The sequence below is a fragment of the Neoarius graeffei genome, chromosome 20 (assembly GCF_027579695.1).
Source record: "Neoarius graeffei isolate fNeoGra1 chromosome 20, fNeoGra1.pri, whole genome shotgun sequence".
Classification (NCBI taxonomy): domain Eukaryota; kingdom Metazoa; phylum Chordata; class Actinopteri; order Siluriformes; family Ariidae; genus Neoarius; species Neoarius graeffei.
Genome location: NC_083588.1, coordinates 9,260,364 through 9,277,079, shown reverse-complemented (window position 1 = coordinate 9,277,079; position 16,716 = coordinate 9,260,364). Strand labels below are relative to the sequence as shown.

The 16,716-nt window shown below is 41.5% G+C and overlaps 3 gene segments (V, D, J or C); all 3 read left to right on the top strand.

The window, feature by feature from the left end:
- The first annotated feature begins 11,523 nt into the window (after positions 1-11,523).
- Positions 11,524-13,032, top strand: LOC132869013 (Ig heavy chain V region 914-like). The segment is given in 3 exon segments: positions 11,524-11,563; positions 11,651-11,975; positions 13,005-13,032. Coding segments are annotated over 3 exon segments (393 nt in total).
- Positions 13,033-13,124: 92 nt separating this feature from the next.
- On the top strand, positions 13,125-13,749 carry LOC132869012 (immunoglobulin heavy variable 4-39-like). The segment is given in 3 exon segments: positions 13,125-13,167; positions 13,251-13,558; positions 13,744-13,749. Coding segments are annotated over 3 exon segments (357 nt in total).
- Positions 13,750-14,215: 466 nt separating this feature from the next.
- Positions 14,216-16,459, top strand: LOC132869010 (immunoglobulin heavy variable 4-61-like). The segment is given in 3 exon segments: positions 14,216-14,255; positions 14,331-14,638; positions 16,421-16,459. Coding segments are annotated over 3 exon segments (387 nt in total).
- The last annotated feature ends 257 nt before the right edge of the window (positions 16,460-16,716 follow it).

Sequence of the window (16,716 nt, the reverse complement as noted above, 5' to 3'; positions counted from 1 at the left end):
TATTTTGTTGCTTTTTTGGGGGGGAGGGTTGTTATGCCTCCGCCACCTTAAGGTGCAGGAGGCATTATCAAATCAAATCAAATCAAGTTTATTTGTACAGCGCTTTTAACAATAAACATTGTCGCAAAGCAGCTTTACAGAATTTGAACGACTTAAAACATGAGCTAATTTTATCCCTAATCTATCTATCCCCAATGAGCAAGCCTGTGGCGACGGTGGCAAGGAAAAACTCCCTCAGACGACATGAGGAAGAAACCTCGAGAGGAACCAGACTCAAAAGGGAACCCATCCTCATTTGGGCAACAACAGACAGCCTGACTATAATATTAACAGTTTTAACAGGTATAACCCTCAACTGTCCTCATGGGGCCGTCCTTCACAGGAGTGGGGCGATAAAACTCCGACCAGACACAGGGCACCAGGATGGATCAAGCAGGTCCGAGGGGCAGAAGAGGCCAGCATCTCAATCCCAGGATCAACATGTAACTCAGAGGGACAGATGGGGGGGGAGAGAAAGAAAACACGTTGTTAGGTATGCCCTAAAAATGACAAGTATTAAATCTGTGTGGTAGGCTCACAGAGACGAGAGTCTTTACATCAGGCATGACGCACAATGGCATGTTAATATGGTAAAAAATATATCATGACCTGCTCTGGCTGGATGCTTGATTGGGTGATGGGAGCACACTCCTCAGCAATGATGAGATGCAGATGGGACCCTTAGGCCTGGCCAAGACAATTCAGTTACATTTCACCGGGTCTGGGACATGCGACAGAACGTCTGACGGCCGATTCCCTGCAGGCTACGATAGCCAGTCGAGGTCCCCACCGTCTCCACCAAAAGATTTCCTGTTGACTCCATGTAACTCAGAGGGACAGATTTGGGGTGGGGGGGGGGGGGGGGGAAGAGAAAGAAAACACAGGTGGTTAGGTATGCCCAATGTCACCTGAATAAGTAGGAACAGTATACATATTGCACCGAGTACAAGCAGGGACTCCGGCAACTAACTATGACAGCATAACTAAAAGGAGAGAGCCAGAAGGTAACACAGGCATGAGGGAGCCCCGGGACATAAAGCAGCCAGCCACTGCACCGTCAACAAACTCGAGTGAGCAAGCGAGTGGGGACTGACAGCATCCATACATCCCAGTTTACCAAAACACTCTATGTCTGAGGACCCTCCAGATCTACTCCTTTACCTCATAAACACCATTAACAAAAGGCTTGACTAAACAGATATGTTTTCAGCCTAGACTTAAATGCTGAGACTGTGTCTGATTCCCGAACATTACTTGGAAGGCTGTTCCATAACTGTGGGGCTTTGTAAGAAAAGGCTCTGCCCCCTGATGTAGCCTTCACTATACGAGGTACCAGCAGATAGCCTGCACCTTTTGATCTAAGTAGGCGTGGCGGGTCATAGAGGAGCAGAAGTTCACTCAGGTACTGTGGTGCGAGACCATTTAGTGCTTTAAAGGTCAATAGTAGTATTTTATAATCAATACGAAATTTGATTGGGAGCCAATGCAGTGTGGATAAGACAGGCGTGATGTGGTCATATTTTCTAGTTCTAGTAAGGACTCTTGCTGCGGCATTTTGAACTAACTGGAGCTTGTTTATGCACTTATTGGAACATCCAGACAGTAAGGCATTACAATAATCCAACCTGGAGGTAACGAAAGCATGGACTAGTTTTTCTGCATCATGCAATGACATTAAATTTCTTATCTTTGCAATATTTCTGAGATGAAAGAAAGCTATCCGGGTGATGTTATCAATGTGAGTTTCGAATGAAAGACTGGGGTCAATAATCACTCCGAGGTCTTTTACTGCTGCACGTGAAGAAACAGAAAGGCCATCCAGAGTTACTGTGTAATCAGAAAACTTACTTCTAGCTTTATGTGGTCCTAGCACAAGTACTTCAGTCTTGTCAGAGTTAAGCAGAAGGAAATTTATAAGCATCCAGTGTCTAATGTCCTTAACACATTCCTCAATTTTATTAAGCTGGTGTCTCTCATCAGGTTTTGCAGAGACATACAACTGTGTGTCATCAGCATAACAGTGGAAACTAATACAATGTTTACGAATAATATCGCCCAAAGGTAACATATATAGAGAAAAAAGCAGTGGACCCAAGACAGAACCTTGTGGAACACCAAACTTTACCTCGGTACGTCTAGAAATATCACCATTTATATCGACATACTGATAACGATCAGTTAGATAAGACCTGAGCCAGGAGAGGGCCATTCCCTTAACTCCCACAACATTTTCTAGTCTATCCAGAAGAATGGAATGATCAATGGTATCAAATGCTGCACTAAGGTCAAGCAACACAAGTAGCGAGACACAGCCCTGATCAGACGCCAGCAGTAGGTCGTTTACTACTTTAACCAGAGCTGTCTCTGTGCTATGATGAGGTCTAAATCCTGACTGATACATTTCATGGATGTTATTCCTATGTAAATATGAGCATAACTGCTGTGCCACAGCTTTTTCAAGGATCTTGGAGATAAAGGGGAGGTTTGATATTGGCCGATAATTGGACAGCTGACAGGGATCAAGGTCAGGTTTTTTAATCAGGGGTTTGATAACTGCTAGTTTAAAGGATTTGGGTACATAGCCAATCATAAGAGAAGAATTTATTATTTTTAGAAGCGGTTCAATTACTCCAGGCATTATCTGTTTGAATAGATGTGTCGGTAAGGGATCTAGTACGCAAGTTGAGGCTTTTGATGTAGAGATTAATGAGAGTAATTCCGTTTCTTTTAGGGGAGTAAAACATTCTAACTGATGATCTGATACAGTTATATTGTTAACTACAAGGTCGCTTTCATTGTCTAACCTTAAATTAGTAGTTTGAATTTTTTGTCGGATATTCTCAATTTTGTCATTAAAAAAATTCATGAAGTCGTTGCTACTACATACTGCAGGTGTGCATGTGTTGATAGTGGACTTATTCCTGGTTAATTTTGCTACAGTATTAAATAGGAATCTAGGATTATTTTTGTTATCTTCTATTAGGGAGGAGAGATATGTTGATCTCGCAGCACTAAGAGCTTTTTTATACTTCAGGAAGCTCTCCTTCCACGCCAATTTGAACACTACCAATTTTGTTTGACGCCATTTACGTTCCAATTTTCGAGTGGTCTGTTTTAATGTGCGAGTGTCATCATTATACCAGGGTGCTAATTTTTTGTCTCTGACCATTTTCCTTTTTAGAGGAGCTACATTATCTAAAGTATGGCGGAATGTTGACTCTAAGCATTCAGTTGCCTGATCGAGTTCTGCAGGGGCTGACAATGACCCAATCAAAGTTGATAACTCTGGGAGATCATTTATAAAGCTCTGTGCAGTAGTTGACGTGAAAGTACGTTTAATACAGTAGCGTGGTGAGGTGCATATATTATTACTCAGACATATTTTGAATGAGATGAGACAATGATCTGAGATAACTTCAGACTGTGGAAGTATGACTATATTGTCTACGTTTAATCTGAATGTTAGTATTAGATCAAGGGTGTGACCACCATTATGGGTCGGTCCTATGACATTCTGCTTAATCCCGACTGAATCTAAGATGGACACAAACGCTGTTTTTAAAGGGTCTTCTGGGTTATCAAAGTGAATATTAAAATCTCCGACAACTAAAGCTTTGTCTAAGGAAATAACCAAATCTGAGATAAAATCTGCAAATTCAGAAAGAAACTCAGAATATGGCCCCGGGGGCCTGTAAATAATAAGCAATGGAATTAACTGGGTAGACTTATCTTTTGAGGCTACATACATTATATGAGTATGAAGAACTTCAAATGTATTAAATTTATAACCAGGTTTGTGTGTTACACCTAGATAATCGTTATAAATAACCGCGACGCCTCCTCCTCTGCCAGTTAGACGAGGCTGGTGTATATAACTGTATCCAGGAGGACTCGCTTCATTTAATGCTATATATTCATTTGGCTTAATCCATGTTTCTGTTAAACACAGTACATTAAACTCCTGATCAGTAATGAGTTCATTAACCATTAGCGCTTTAGATGTAAGAGATCTAATATTTAATAGCCCCACCTTTAGATCAAAGGTGCTGGCAGCAGCTGTACAGTCAGTCTGATCTAATTTTATATTGATTAGGTTACTGGAACAAACTCTCTGAAAATTTCTACATTTTTGTTGAGCTCGGGGAACAGACACAGTCTCGATGTAGTGGGCCCTGAGTGACGACTCTGTGCAGCTAGCAGACAGTCGGTTTAGCCTGTTCGTCTGCTCCCTGGCCTTGGCTCTGGATTGTCAGAAATTAACTAGGCCTGTTCTGAGACTATGACCTATGCTGCAGGAAATGAGAGCAGCACCTTCCCGAGTGGGATGGATACCGTCCCGCCCTAACAGGCCAGCAGTGCCCTCAAAATTAGCCCAATTATCTATAAAGCCCACACTGTTTTCAGAGCACCACCTGGACAGCCAGCAGTTCAGCGACCATAACCTGCTGTAAGCTACATCGCCACGCCGCATTGGGATGGGGCCAGAGCATACTACAGCATCGGACATCGCCTTCGCTAATTTAAACACCTCTACAAAGTTACTCTTAGTAACCTCAGACTGACGAAGGCGTATATCATTAGCTCCTGCATGGATAACTATCTTTGAGAACCTGTGCTTGCCTAGGACCCTAAGATTACCTGCTATGTCCGGCGCCCTGGCTCCCGGTATACACCTGACTAAAGCTGCTGGTGCCCCTAAAGGCTGAGCTAATTTCACGTGCCGTATGATAGAGTCCCCTATAACCAGAGCTCTTTCAGGTTTCTCAGTGGGTGCATCACTAAGGAGAGCAAACCTGTTCGACACGTGACGCGGAGAGGAGTGGTGCTCCCGTGGGTGAGCCTCAGCGGTAGCTTTGGCTCTACGCTTATGCCGCCGAGCCGTCACCCATTCGCCCCGCTGTAAGGGCTCTAATGCCGGAGTTGGGGGATTGCTAACTCCACCTAGGGCGTCCAGACTTTCCCTAACAGAAACTACACTGTTCTCACGCTCACTAACCTGCTCTAAAGCCTGGACACGCGCTTCTAGCACTGAAATCTTCTCCGTCAGAGAGCTAACTAATCTGCACTTATCACAAGTAAAGCTAATAGAGCTATCGCTAGTGACGGAGGAAGAATGACTAAACATCCTGCACTCAGCACACTGAACAGGCTGAAGGTGTGCCATGATGAAAAGATTCACGTACCTTAAATGAAGATCTGTTGATATTAAAGCAGATCAGATGGCCTCCGCTTGTGGAGGAGAAAAAAAGAAAGCTTCCGGTCTCGGGGTTCTTCCGAAAAAAGAAAGAGAAAAAACCGGAAAAAAAAAAACCGGAAAAAGGAAAGCGAAAGTGAAAAGTACAAAAATGAAAGCGACAGTATAATAAAAATGAAGACGATACTGGAAATTTATTTATTTAATAAATTTATTTATTATGTTTTCAGGTTGTCCGTGTGTCCATCCGTGCGTGCGTCCATCCGTCCGTCCCGCAACCTTGTGAACACGATATCTCAAAGGCTACTGAAAGGAATTTCACCAAACTTTCACCATCTGTGCGCATTGGGACAAACATGAACTGATTAGATTTTGAGATCAAAAGGTCTAACGACAAGGTCACTGTGAGGTCAAATGTCTGTCCGAAAACCTTGTGAACACAATATCTCCAAGGCTAATACAAGTAATTTCACCAGGTCAAGGTTACTGTGAGGTCAAATATCCATCCCCAAATCACAACTTAATAAGGCGTGAAGTCTACCGGGTGGAGGCATCCCATCGACGCCGTTGGTGTCGAGTTCTATCTAGTTCTTCTCACATTCTGCTGTGAATCATGACCCTCAGATTAAACAGAATTACGTACAGCATATCAGCAACCTGCATTGTGTTGATCAGTAGATAAGGCTCTTTGTTCTGGAGAACCTGATTTCATGGTAAATTCATAAGGATTGAAATAAGGCAGTTGATCGATTTGTCTAATTTTATACAAATACCATAATCCCTGTTTAAACTTTTCATCTGAAATGTGAATCTGTTTGATGTTACACTGTATAAAATCATTTCCCATTCAGAGACGTTCGAATGGTTTAAAGTTTCTGTGGATGATTAAGGGTTCTCAGCTTCTAAAAATGGTTTTATTCTCAACTCTTTCTAACCGTGAAACATTCTGTTGTTGAGTTCCACATAGAACCTTCTAATCATCCACTCATCTCTACACTGAGCAGCCTGTGGTTGTGGGTTTAATCCATCCATAGTGCTCATGGACACTCCCTATTCAAATAGAGTCGGGTATAAACAGCATGTTCTTGGCTCTTCTAGTTTCCAGTGAGCTGTGTGATAGATAACACTCCCACACACTTTAAATCTGGCTGAAACAGAACTCGGAGAAGGATGATTTTTAGACATTGTATTTTATTTGCACTCATTTCATGTAAGTTTCAGATTTTTCATGAGATTATTGGGAGGAAAAAGAGCCATTCTGTCCTGATAAAGATTATAACATTACCGAGTTATACTCTTCTTTTCCAGATTCTTATGGACAGTCCCTGACCTCCTCTGCTTCTGTGGTGAAGAGACCTGGAGAGTCAGTCACACTGTCCTGTACTGTCTCCGGATTCTCAATGGGCAGCTACTACACGCACTGGATCCGTCAGAAACCAGGACGAGGACTGGAGTGGATCGGGCGCATTGACACTGGCACTGGCACAATATTTGCTCAGTCTCTGCAGGGCCAGTTCTCCATCACTAAAGACACCAGTAAAAACATTCTGTACCTCGAAGTGAAGAGTCTGAAAGCTGAAGACACGGCTGTTTATTACTGTGCACGAGGCTCACAATGACACAACAGACTCCAGAGCTGTACAAAAACTGACACAAGCACATCCTCATGAGCTGTAAATATTCCCTCAGCAGGAAACTGAACCCCAGAGTCATTTATTATGAACATCTTCATGAACATTCTGCTTTTTATTTTGCTTCAAGTCCTCTGAGAGGCGCTCTTTCTCTACTTCGACAACATCTGCCCCACATGTTGAGGATAAAATGACTGAGAGATTAAACGGACTGAGAGAGGACTTATGTCCAACAATGTGTCTAGAAATATGTTTCATTTTGAAAAAAAAAGAAGAAGAAACAATTGTCAGAAAAGTCCAAACTTGAGGTGTGCATCAGGATGGGAATCAGCTGTAAGAAAGTCACAGGAGCATGTGGTCAGATATGAAGCTTGTGGGAGCCACAAAAGACCAGAAACATGAACATGGCAGTGTATTGGGAGCTCATGTGATGCTGCGTGACACGTTTTCTGCTTCATCCTTGTTCACGTCACTGCGGTTTCAAGGACTAATGTGTTTATATTGTGAGAAAAAGAACCAACAGAGTTTGTGAGAAAATATTGCAAAGAAAAATAAATGCAGAAGTGGGCAGGCGTGGAATTTATTTCCTCAAGCACAGATAATAATTATCGCTCTAAATTTAGTATCTAATCCTTGTTGTGAGTTTCTCTGTATGTATAATTCCCTCTATTATTGACCTGGTATTGAAGTTGGAAAAGAGCTTTCTGTCATGGCAAAGATTTGTTCCATTAAAAAGCCACACATTCTCCATAAGATGAATATCTTCCTCAAGAATTAAATAAATTTTAAATCTGTTGTCCTCCCATCATCAGCAGATAAGCAAATACAAGCATCAGGGCTGGATATCGATCTATTTATGTGATGGTCTCTGTTAAGCATTGGAGAACAGAGAAGACCCCAGTACAAACAACATATACCATGTTCTCTCCATCTCGACTGCTCCTGCTGGCAACTGCTTCCTGTGAGTGCTTTATCAAATTCATTCATTTACAACAATAACAGTAAATGTGCAGCGTATATTGCATGAGATATCACCGTATGAGATATCAGCATATATTGCATGAGATAGAATTGTATTATTTTCATAATGAACCTTTATATTAGTTATCCCATTTGCAATTGCGCTTCCTATTTGGAAGTAGTGTTAATGTTTTTACCCACTTTGGTATACCGCATATCATCGTGTCCTGACTAGTTAGTGAATGCTCTAGCATGCCGTGCTGCCTAATACAGTGGCCAGCACTGCACCGAACTGTGTTCTGAACAATCTGAAAGGAACATGGCATTTATTTGTTCACATTAAACCACTTGCTTTAAGCCAGTTAGCGAGTGGTGATGGTTTTCACTGTAACTGCGTTGCATATGCAATCATTTTGAGTTCATGTGTATATTTTTGCTGAAGCTAAGAAAAGGAAATGTCATTCCTAATAATGTAAATATGTTATAATAGTGTTGTAATGGTTAAAAGGTGTTGATACAGCAATTAACAATATATGAAAAGACACAATACACACTTAAGATTGAACTAGAAAATTTATTGTTTAATTCATGCAATACATTTTCTTTACACTGGGGAGAAAGTAATGTGAATGCTTACTGTATATTGTAACATTGTGGGTTAATGTAATGAGTTATTCACATTATGGTTAAAAAGGGATGTACCCTTGGATACTGGTTACAGAAATGAGTAACAGAATATGAAGAAATGAGATCTCAGAATTAGAACACTCATGAGTCTACATTTTGTGTAGGCTGGGTTTTTTTTGTGGATAAAGAAACAGATTCCAAGATGGCGAGCCAAGCCCAGCGAGGACGTAATGCCTCTGCATGCTCTTGCGACAAGGCTTTCTCAGATAGCTTTTCGCAGACAGTTGTAATTTATTGTTGAGCGGGGAGTATAGGCGTGCGCGATGTTATTCACCGGCACAACGCAAGGGGGCGGGAAGTCGCTAGTTGGTGGGTGTGGTTAGTGGAGTGTTTATCCTCCGGTTACTTATAATGACTAGAAATTTTTTATATAATGACTAGATCTGGAGTTGTATAGATGTATGTACTTCCTCAATCAACCGCTCTTCATGCTGCTCCATCTTCGCTCGTGTTTTTAAAAATGCCGGTCATGAAAACAAAACAAACCGGGAAAGTAGGGAAGCGGAAGTGCGTGTACAGCGGATGTAGAGTGGACCAGTCAGAGCCCTCTTGTCTGCGACGCTGTCTGCGAGGCTTCTGCCGTGGTCACAATTTTTGGGAGGTGCGCACAGAGCGTCTGTGAAAGTGGGGGGGGGCTACGCAGACGCTGTCTGCGACAACGTCTGCGAGGACTGGGTTGTCAGCATAAATTGGCCTTGAGGATGGTCAGGAGAGCGGTGTGGCCAGCTGTGTGACTGCCTCAGCGGAACCCACTTGAATCACTGATACCAGATAAGAGTACTCTTGACCAGTTAACTCCATTGACTCAACCTGAGTTTGAACTGTTATATAGGATTATTTTTTAGGAACGGACTCTTATTGGGGACACATTTTTGATATTTTTGGGAACCAAGGACTGAATTATCCTTATTTATTTTATTTTGAAGAGCTCTTCTTTAAATTTTTCTTTTCTTGTCTGTGACTCAGTCACAACATTTCCATGTTAACGCTGTGCCTGGAGTGCACAGCTGGTGTATATATTCAATAAATCTGCCAATTGTTCCACTTCTTAATAAGTGTTTCCTGATTAGTTTTTTTTTTTTCCAGAGTTGTGAGATTTTTTAAGCCATACCTCTCTACCGAGCCTAGGTAGATATTTAGTGCTTTTCCACAGGTCCAGAGTACAAGCGCTACACTTCACATTCTGCACACTATGATAATCTCATCACAAACAAGAACTTGGTATACTGTCATATCATTCGGGAACAGTAATCACTTCAACCAGTCAGAGTTTGTATATCATGTGTGAGAAAGTGTGAGAGCATTTTGTCATGACTTTGAAGAGTAGTATAATTTTTCCACAATCATGATCCCAATATCCTCAAGCATTGATAATCATAATCATTTTAAATTCAGCATTTAATCCTGATTGCCTATTTCACTGATCCTTGAATATTTGATTGAAAATTATAGTACATGATAAAGAGGCTTCTGTTCCATTAAAAGCCACACATTCTCCATCAGATGAATCTCCTCCCCATGTTTTAAATCAATTTATGTAGAGCATCCATGATATGTCTGTGTAAATTATTTAGAAATGAAAACATATTAGAACAAGCACTGTTCTGTAAACCTTGAAGCTGAAACTACTGTCAGAGCCGCTGTTCTAGAAATATAAGGGTCTGCAACATCGTGCCCACCATACAGATCAGGAAGTTCCCGAACCAAAATCCCTGGATAAACAGTCAGGTATGATGCATGTTGCATGCTCACTCTCTTGCATTTAGATCAGGCAATGAAATGGAGTACAAAGCGGCAAAGTATGGACTGAGGAAAGCCATTACAGTGGCCAAGAGGCAGTACAGAGAGAAGCTGGACAGCTTCTATTCTACTGCCGACCCTGGGCGGATGTGGCAAGGCCTGCAGCACTTCACAGATTTTAGGACCGGCACCATCAGCTCCACAAAAAGCCTGCCAGATGACCTCAACACTTTCTACACCCGCTTTGAGACCTCCAGCTACAGCACAGAGAGGAGGCACACACACCTGCACCAACCAACGCACCACCACCATCAACAGTCTCCCATCAACAGTCTCATCAGGCCAGGTACACAAAGCTCTGAGGAAGATCAACCTCAGGAAGGCAGCAGGACCAGACAACATCCCTGGGCGGTCCCTCAGAGTATGTGCCAATGAGCTGGCTGATGTTTTCACTGCTATCTTCAACCTTTCCCTCAGCCAGAGCACTGTTCCCTCCTGCTTCAAGACCACAACCATTGTCACTCTTCCCAAGAAGAGCCCACCCACCTGCCTGAATGATTTCAGGCCGATCGCACTCACTCCATTCATCTCAAAGTGCTTTGAGAGAGTGGTACTGGCCCACATTCAAACCAGTATACCGGACCCCCTGCAGTATGCCTACAGGCCCAACAGGTCCAGCTCAGATGCCATCGCTGCTGCCCTCCATTATACTCTCTCCCACCTGGAAAACAAAGACTCCGACATCAGAAGACTCTTTGTTGACTACAGCTCTGCCTTCAACAGGGTCAACCCCCACAAACTCACCCATAAACTGTCCACACTTGGCTTGCACCCCACCCTCAGTGACTGGCTCTGAGGTACATAAGGAAAAAAAAAGGTAAATACATTACCTTTATTTTGTAATATACTTTTTTTTTTTGCTTTTTATTTTGCACTATATTGCCTTTACTTTCTCTGATTTCTTCCACCTATTTATTGTTGTAATTTGGCACTCATGGTGGACGATAGACAAAGAATTTCATTGTGCAAGAGGACATGTTCCTTACTGTGCCTATGACAAACACTTTGAAACACTTTGAAACTTGAATCAGTTGGTCACAGAGATATGCAAGTGTTTAGTTTTAAAACCCGAGTCTTCAAGGTCATGTGATGCATTTGATGCAAATCCTTCACTGATGTCTCTTATATGAGGTTGGTGATTGTGAGTGTGTGTGTGGTGAGGAGGAGAGCAGCTGAACAGTTTAATTCACTTCAGTTTTATCCCATACAACGATGCTCTCATCAGTGCTGCTGCTGCTCACAGCTGCATTCTGTAAGTCTCCATGTTGGCTGAATGAGTTTAGATTTCATACCTGGTTGGGCAAATGATTTGATGATGTTTTATTGTTGTTGTTCTCAGGTGGTGTTGGTGCTGTGGAGCTCACTCAGTCAGCCTCTGTGCTCGTGAAACCTGGAGAGTCGTTCTCCATCTCTTGTAAGACCTCAGAGTCGAGCTATTGTATTAACTGGATACGACAACCTGCTGGGAAAGCTCTTGAATGGCTCGGATATCTGTGTAGTGATGGTAGCACTAATCTCAAAGATACAGTAAAGAGCAAGATCAGTTTCAGCCAGGACACATCCAGCAGAACAGTTTATTTAAGAGGACAAAACTCTCAGACCGAGGACACGGCTGTGTATTACTGTGCCAGAGACACACAGCACTACAGACTCCCTGCAGTCCTGTACAAAAACATCCCTGTTCATTTTCATCTCCCTGCAGTCCACTTGTCCCCAGGGATGCCTGGTATAAATGAGCTCGCAGGGCTCAGACCCCTCTGTATTTCAAAGACAAAGGGAAATCAACCTCATGTTTCATCTTTGGCCTCAACATGAAATTATTTCTTGTCCTGGGCTGGATATACAGTTAATCCATCATGAATAATCTGTCAATCCATTCCATTCCAATCCATAGTTAATGTGAAGGAGGTGAAGTGTAACTGCAGCATTCAGACTCTCCAAAGGCCAGGTGATATGAACATCACAGTTTATGATTTGAACATAATGTCTGTCTTTGGACATTGAAAGTTTGGCTTTAACAGCTTGATTGATGATCATATTCCAGTTCTTTAAACTGCTCTGATCAGTTTGAGGTAAATCTCCTCGTCTACAGATGTGATGGAGCTGAGAATTGTGCCTCTTGTTGCCTGGAAAGTATGTTCACTTCACACAGTGCACAAAGACAAAATAATCTCACAAATTTAGCTGTTTAAATTCATGCTCCGATCAACACCAGAATGATTTGTGTTCAGGAGTCCACAAGACAACAAATAATGTTACTCATTCGTTGAGAACCAGCACCATTAGAATGAGGGGTTCAGTGATGCACTGCTCTTCTGGATCGATAAATGAAACTTCATGATTTGACATTGCCATCATAAACATTAAAAATCATAAACTAGGATCTTCATACACATGAGATTGATCTCTGTCTTCATGCAATTCTGAACAGGGCTGATAATGATATAAAAGCTTGTTTTTCTCATTATTATTATTATTATTATTATTATTATTATTTTGATGTATTATGGCAAAAATTCAGTTTATTTTTCATGACAACCAAAATAAGAAGGGAGAATTGCATCATTTATTTATTTATGAACCATTATTTTATACAAAAAAATCTTACTCGTAATAATCATAAATTAATTATTTCCCACATTAAATTGATGTTAAATTGAGACATGTGATTTGACTGTGATGAACATCTGCAGAGCTGCACTCAACACAGCTCCTCTGTAATGTTTATGCAAATCTCCATCTCCTCTTGTAATATTAGCACCGTGCTTATCTCGAGAGGAAGCGGTTCTCATTAGTCCTCGTTCAACACAAACATGTTTGCTTCAGCTCCACTGCTGCTGCTGGCTCTCGCCCCCTGTGAGTGTTTGGATCGAAGCTTTATGAGTTCATCTGATCCTTTCAGTTCAACATGTCAACCTTTTCTTTTTCTCTTTTCACAGATGTGTTCTGTGCTACTGAGCTCATCCAGCCAGACTCAGTGGTGATAAAGCCAGGAGAGACTTTAACCCTCACCTGTAGAGTGTCTGGAGCTTCGATCACTGACAGCAGCAGCCACTATGGAACAGCTTGGATTCGACAACCTGCAGGAAAACCTTTGGAATGGATCAACGCCATTTATTATAATGGGAACATTGAAAAGAAAGATTCACTGAAAGACAAGTTTGTTGTTTCTCGAGACACTTCCAGTAACACTGTGACCTTACGGGGACAGAACATGCAGAGTGAAGACACAGCTGTGTATTACTGCGCTCGAAGACCACACAGTGAGACAAATCAACAACATCCCTGTACAAAAACACCTCATACAGTGTACAGTATAACAGAATGACCACAAGATACAAAACTTATCCATCCACATCGAACTAAAAAAAAAAATAATCCCACAAATTACACCAGGGTTTCATGTTAATTTTTTATTCGTTTGTGGTGTAGATTTGAATCCCCAGTGCTACAGCTCTAACACTGCTACACATTTATACACACAATTATAATCACATCTCTGTCGAGAATTTGTTCTACTGTTATATCATTAAATAAGAATAATCACCCCAGCAAATCAGAGTTTGTGTATCATGTGTGAGAAAGTGTGAGAGCATTTTGTCATGACTTTGAAAAAAAAGGAGAATTTTTCCATTCTCATGATCCCAATATCCTCAAGCATTGAGAATAATTATCATTCTTACATTCAGTCTTTCATAAAAACAAACCAAATTCAGCACCAAAGAACAATTTTCATTCTGATGATTAAAACCTGTCAAGGACAGAAACCAGCAGGCTGTTTTGAATAGATCAGCATCACAATATGCAAATCTGCAAAATTCCCCCCCTTCCAACTACAGATAGAGAAATATCAGCCTCAGTCACTGTGGGCTCTGGAGAATTTTGCACTGCTTTGAGTTCAACGATGTTCCTTCCATTTTTGCTGCTGCTGGCAGCTTCATCCTGTGAACTCACATCCTGTGAGTTCATCTGATCCTTTCAGTTCAACATGTCAACCTTTTCTTTTTCTCTTTTCACAGATGTGTTCTGTGCTACTGAGCTCATCCAGCCAGACTCAGTGGTGATAAAGCCAGGAGAGACTTTAACCCTCACCTGTAGAGTGTCTGGAGCTTCGATCACTGACAGCAGCAGCCACTATGGAACAGCTTGGATTCGACAACCTACAGGAAAACCTTTGGAATGGATCAACGCCATTTATTATAATGGGAACATTGAAAAGAAAGATTCACTGAAAGACAAGTTTGTTGTTTCTCGAGACACTTCCAGTAACACTGTGACCTTACGGGGACAGAACATGCAGAGTGAAGACACAGCTGTGTATTACTGCGCTCGAAGACCACACAGTGAGACAAATCAACAACATCCCTGTACAAAAACACCTCATACAGTGTACAGTATAACAGAATGACCACAAGATACAAAACTTATCCATCCACATCGAACTAAAAAAAAAAATAATCCCACAAATTACACCAGGGTTTCATGTTAATTTTTTATTCGTTTGTGGTGTAGATTTGAATCCCCAGTGCTACAGCTCTAACACTGCTGCACATTTATACACACTATTATAATCACATCTCTGTCGAGAATTTGTTCTACTGTTATATCATTAAATAAGAATAATCACCCCAGCAAATCAGAGTTTGTGTATCATGTGTGAGAAAGTGTGAGAGCATTTTGTCATGACTTTGAAAAAAAAGGAGAATTTTTCCATTCTCATGATCCCAATATCCTCAAGCATTGAGAATAATTATCATTCTTACATTCAGTCTTTCATAAAAACAAACCAAATTCAGCACCAAAGAACAATTTTCATTCTGATGATTAAAACCTGTCAAGGACAGAAACCAGCAGGCTGTTTTGAATAGATCAGCATCACAATATGCAAATCTGCAAAATTCCCCCCCTTCCAACTACAGATAGAGAAATATCAGCCTCAGTCACTGTGGGCTCTGGAGAATTTTGCACTGCTTTGAGTTCAACGATGTTCCTTCCATTTTTGCTGCTGCTGGCAGCTTCATCCTGTGAGTTTCACTTCAATCATGAACTCGGTGCTTATAGCTCTGTAAACCATCTGTAACACTTTTTTTTCGGGGTGGTGAAAAACTGAAGCACTGGGACAGGCGGGTTCACTGCAGGGCAATTTATGTTTCAGATTTTTTGATGATTTCACATCCAAACACAGCACACAGGGAGGCGCTTTCTCCCTCCACATCAGCCCTCAGCTGGCACTGAAAGACAAAGACACACACACACACACACACACGGACCAGTAATTTGACACAGGTGTGATCATTTTGCCACTGACCATCACCGGCCTCGCCCTCCAATAACAAACTGGGGCTTGACCACGCCCCCGCTGCCACGCCCTCTCAGTCATAATTTTCGTTCCATTGCAAGAAAGTTTGAAGTTTGTGCTATTTTTAGATCCATGGCATCATCCGAATAATGTGGAGTAAATTATTACAATAAAACACTAAAAGTGCAGTTCTGTTGTCTGTCCTTTTGTGGAATTTGTATTTGATCAGAAAATGTGTCATTAGTCCACTGACTTTTCGTTTCTCCTCCAAAGGCATTCTGGAGAAAAAGGAAGGTTGAGTAAATCATCCATAAATCTATTCTCTGCCATCAAGAAGCTATTGAACAGCCAGAGAAAAATAATGCAGCTGTTTCTCACCAGTAGAAGTGAAAATTATTTTCCTTTTTTGACAAACAGTCAAATTTAGCAAGTTTCCTCCACCTTTGGTCTTGTTGTGTCTCCTGTATATTTATCCTGCAGCCACATTAGAAATGTCTGAACATGATGTTTTTCTTTCAGCTTTAAGGTCTGTGAGGGGCGCTATTTCTCTATTCACACAACATCTACCCAACATGCTGAGCTTCAAAGGACTGAGAGAGTGGAATAAATATGAGAACATGTTCTCCTGGGATTTACATTAAAGTCCTAAACTCTAACTACAACATTGTTCTGAAGCTAAGACCTTACAGATCGATTATATCAGTATCTCATGAAACCAAGCTGCAGAATCCACACTGTTTGGTGAATTAGTCAGTAAATCGTCAGGAACTCTTATATTTTGTGAATGTGTACATGTTTTTCCATTTGCAGGAAATGCCTCATGTCTCTAAGCCTGCTGTGCCTTTATGAAAGCCTCAACACTGTCATGCAAATCAAACCCCCTATAAAATATTTGAGGTGCACTCAAGAGAAGTGAGGTTCCAGGTTCAGGTTCCATGCAAACCATGTTCTCAACATTTGTACTCCTGCTGTTAACAGCTGCATCTGGTAAGTATGTGGAGAATTTTGGAGAGAAACAGATAATTGTGGACATATTTCCTTTAGAAAGAAGGCACCTGAATAATTGTTTGTTGTTCACAGGAATTAAATGTATTGAACTGGTTCAG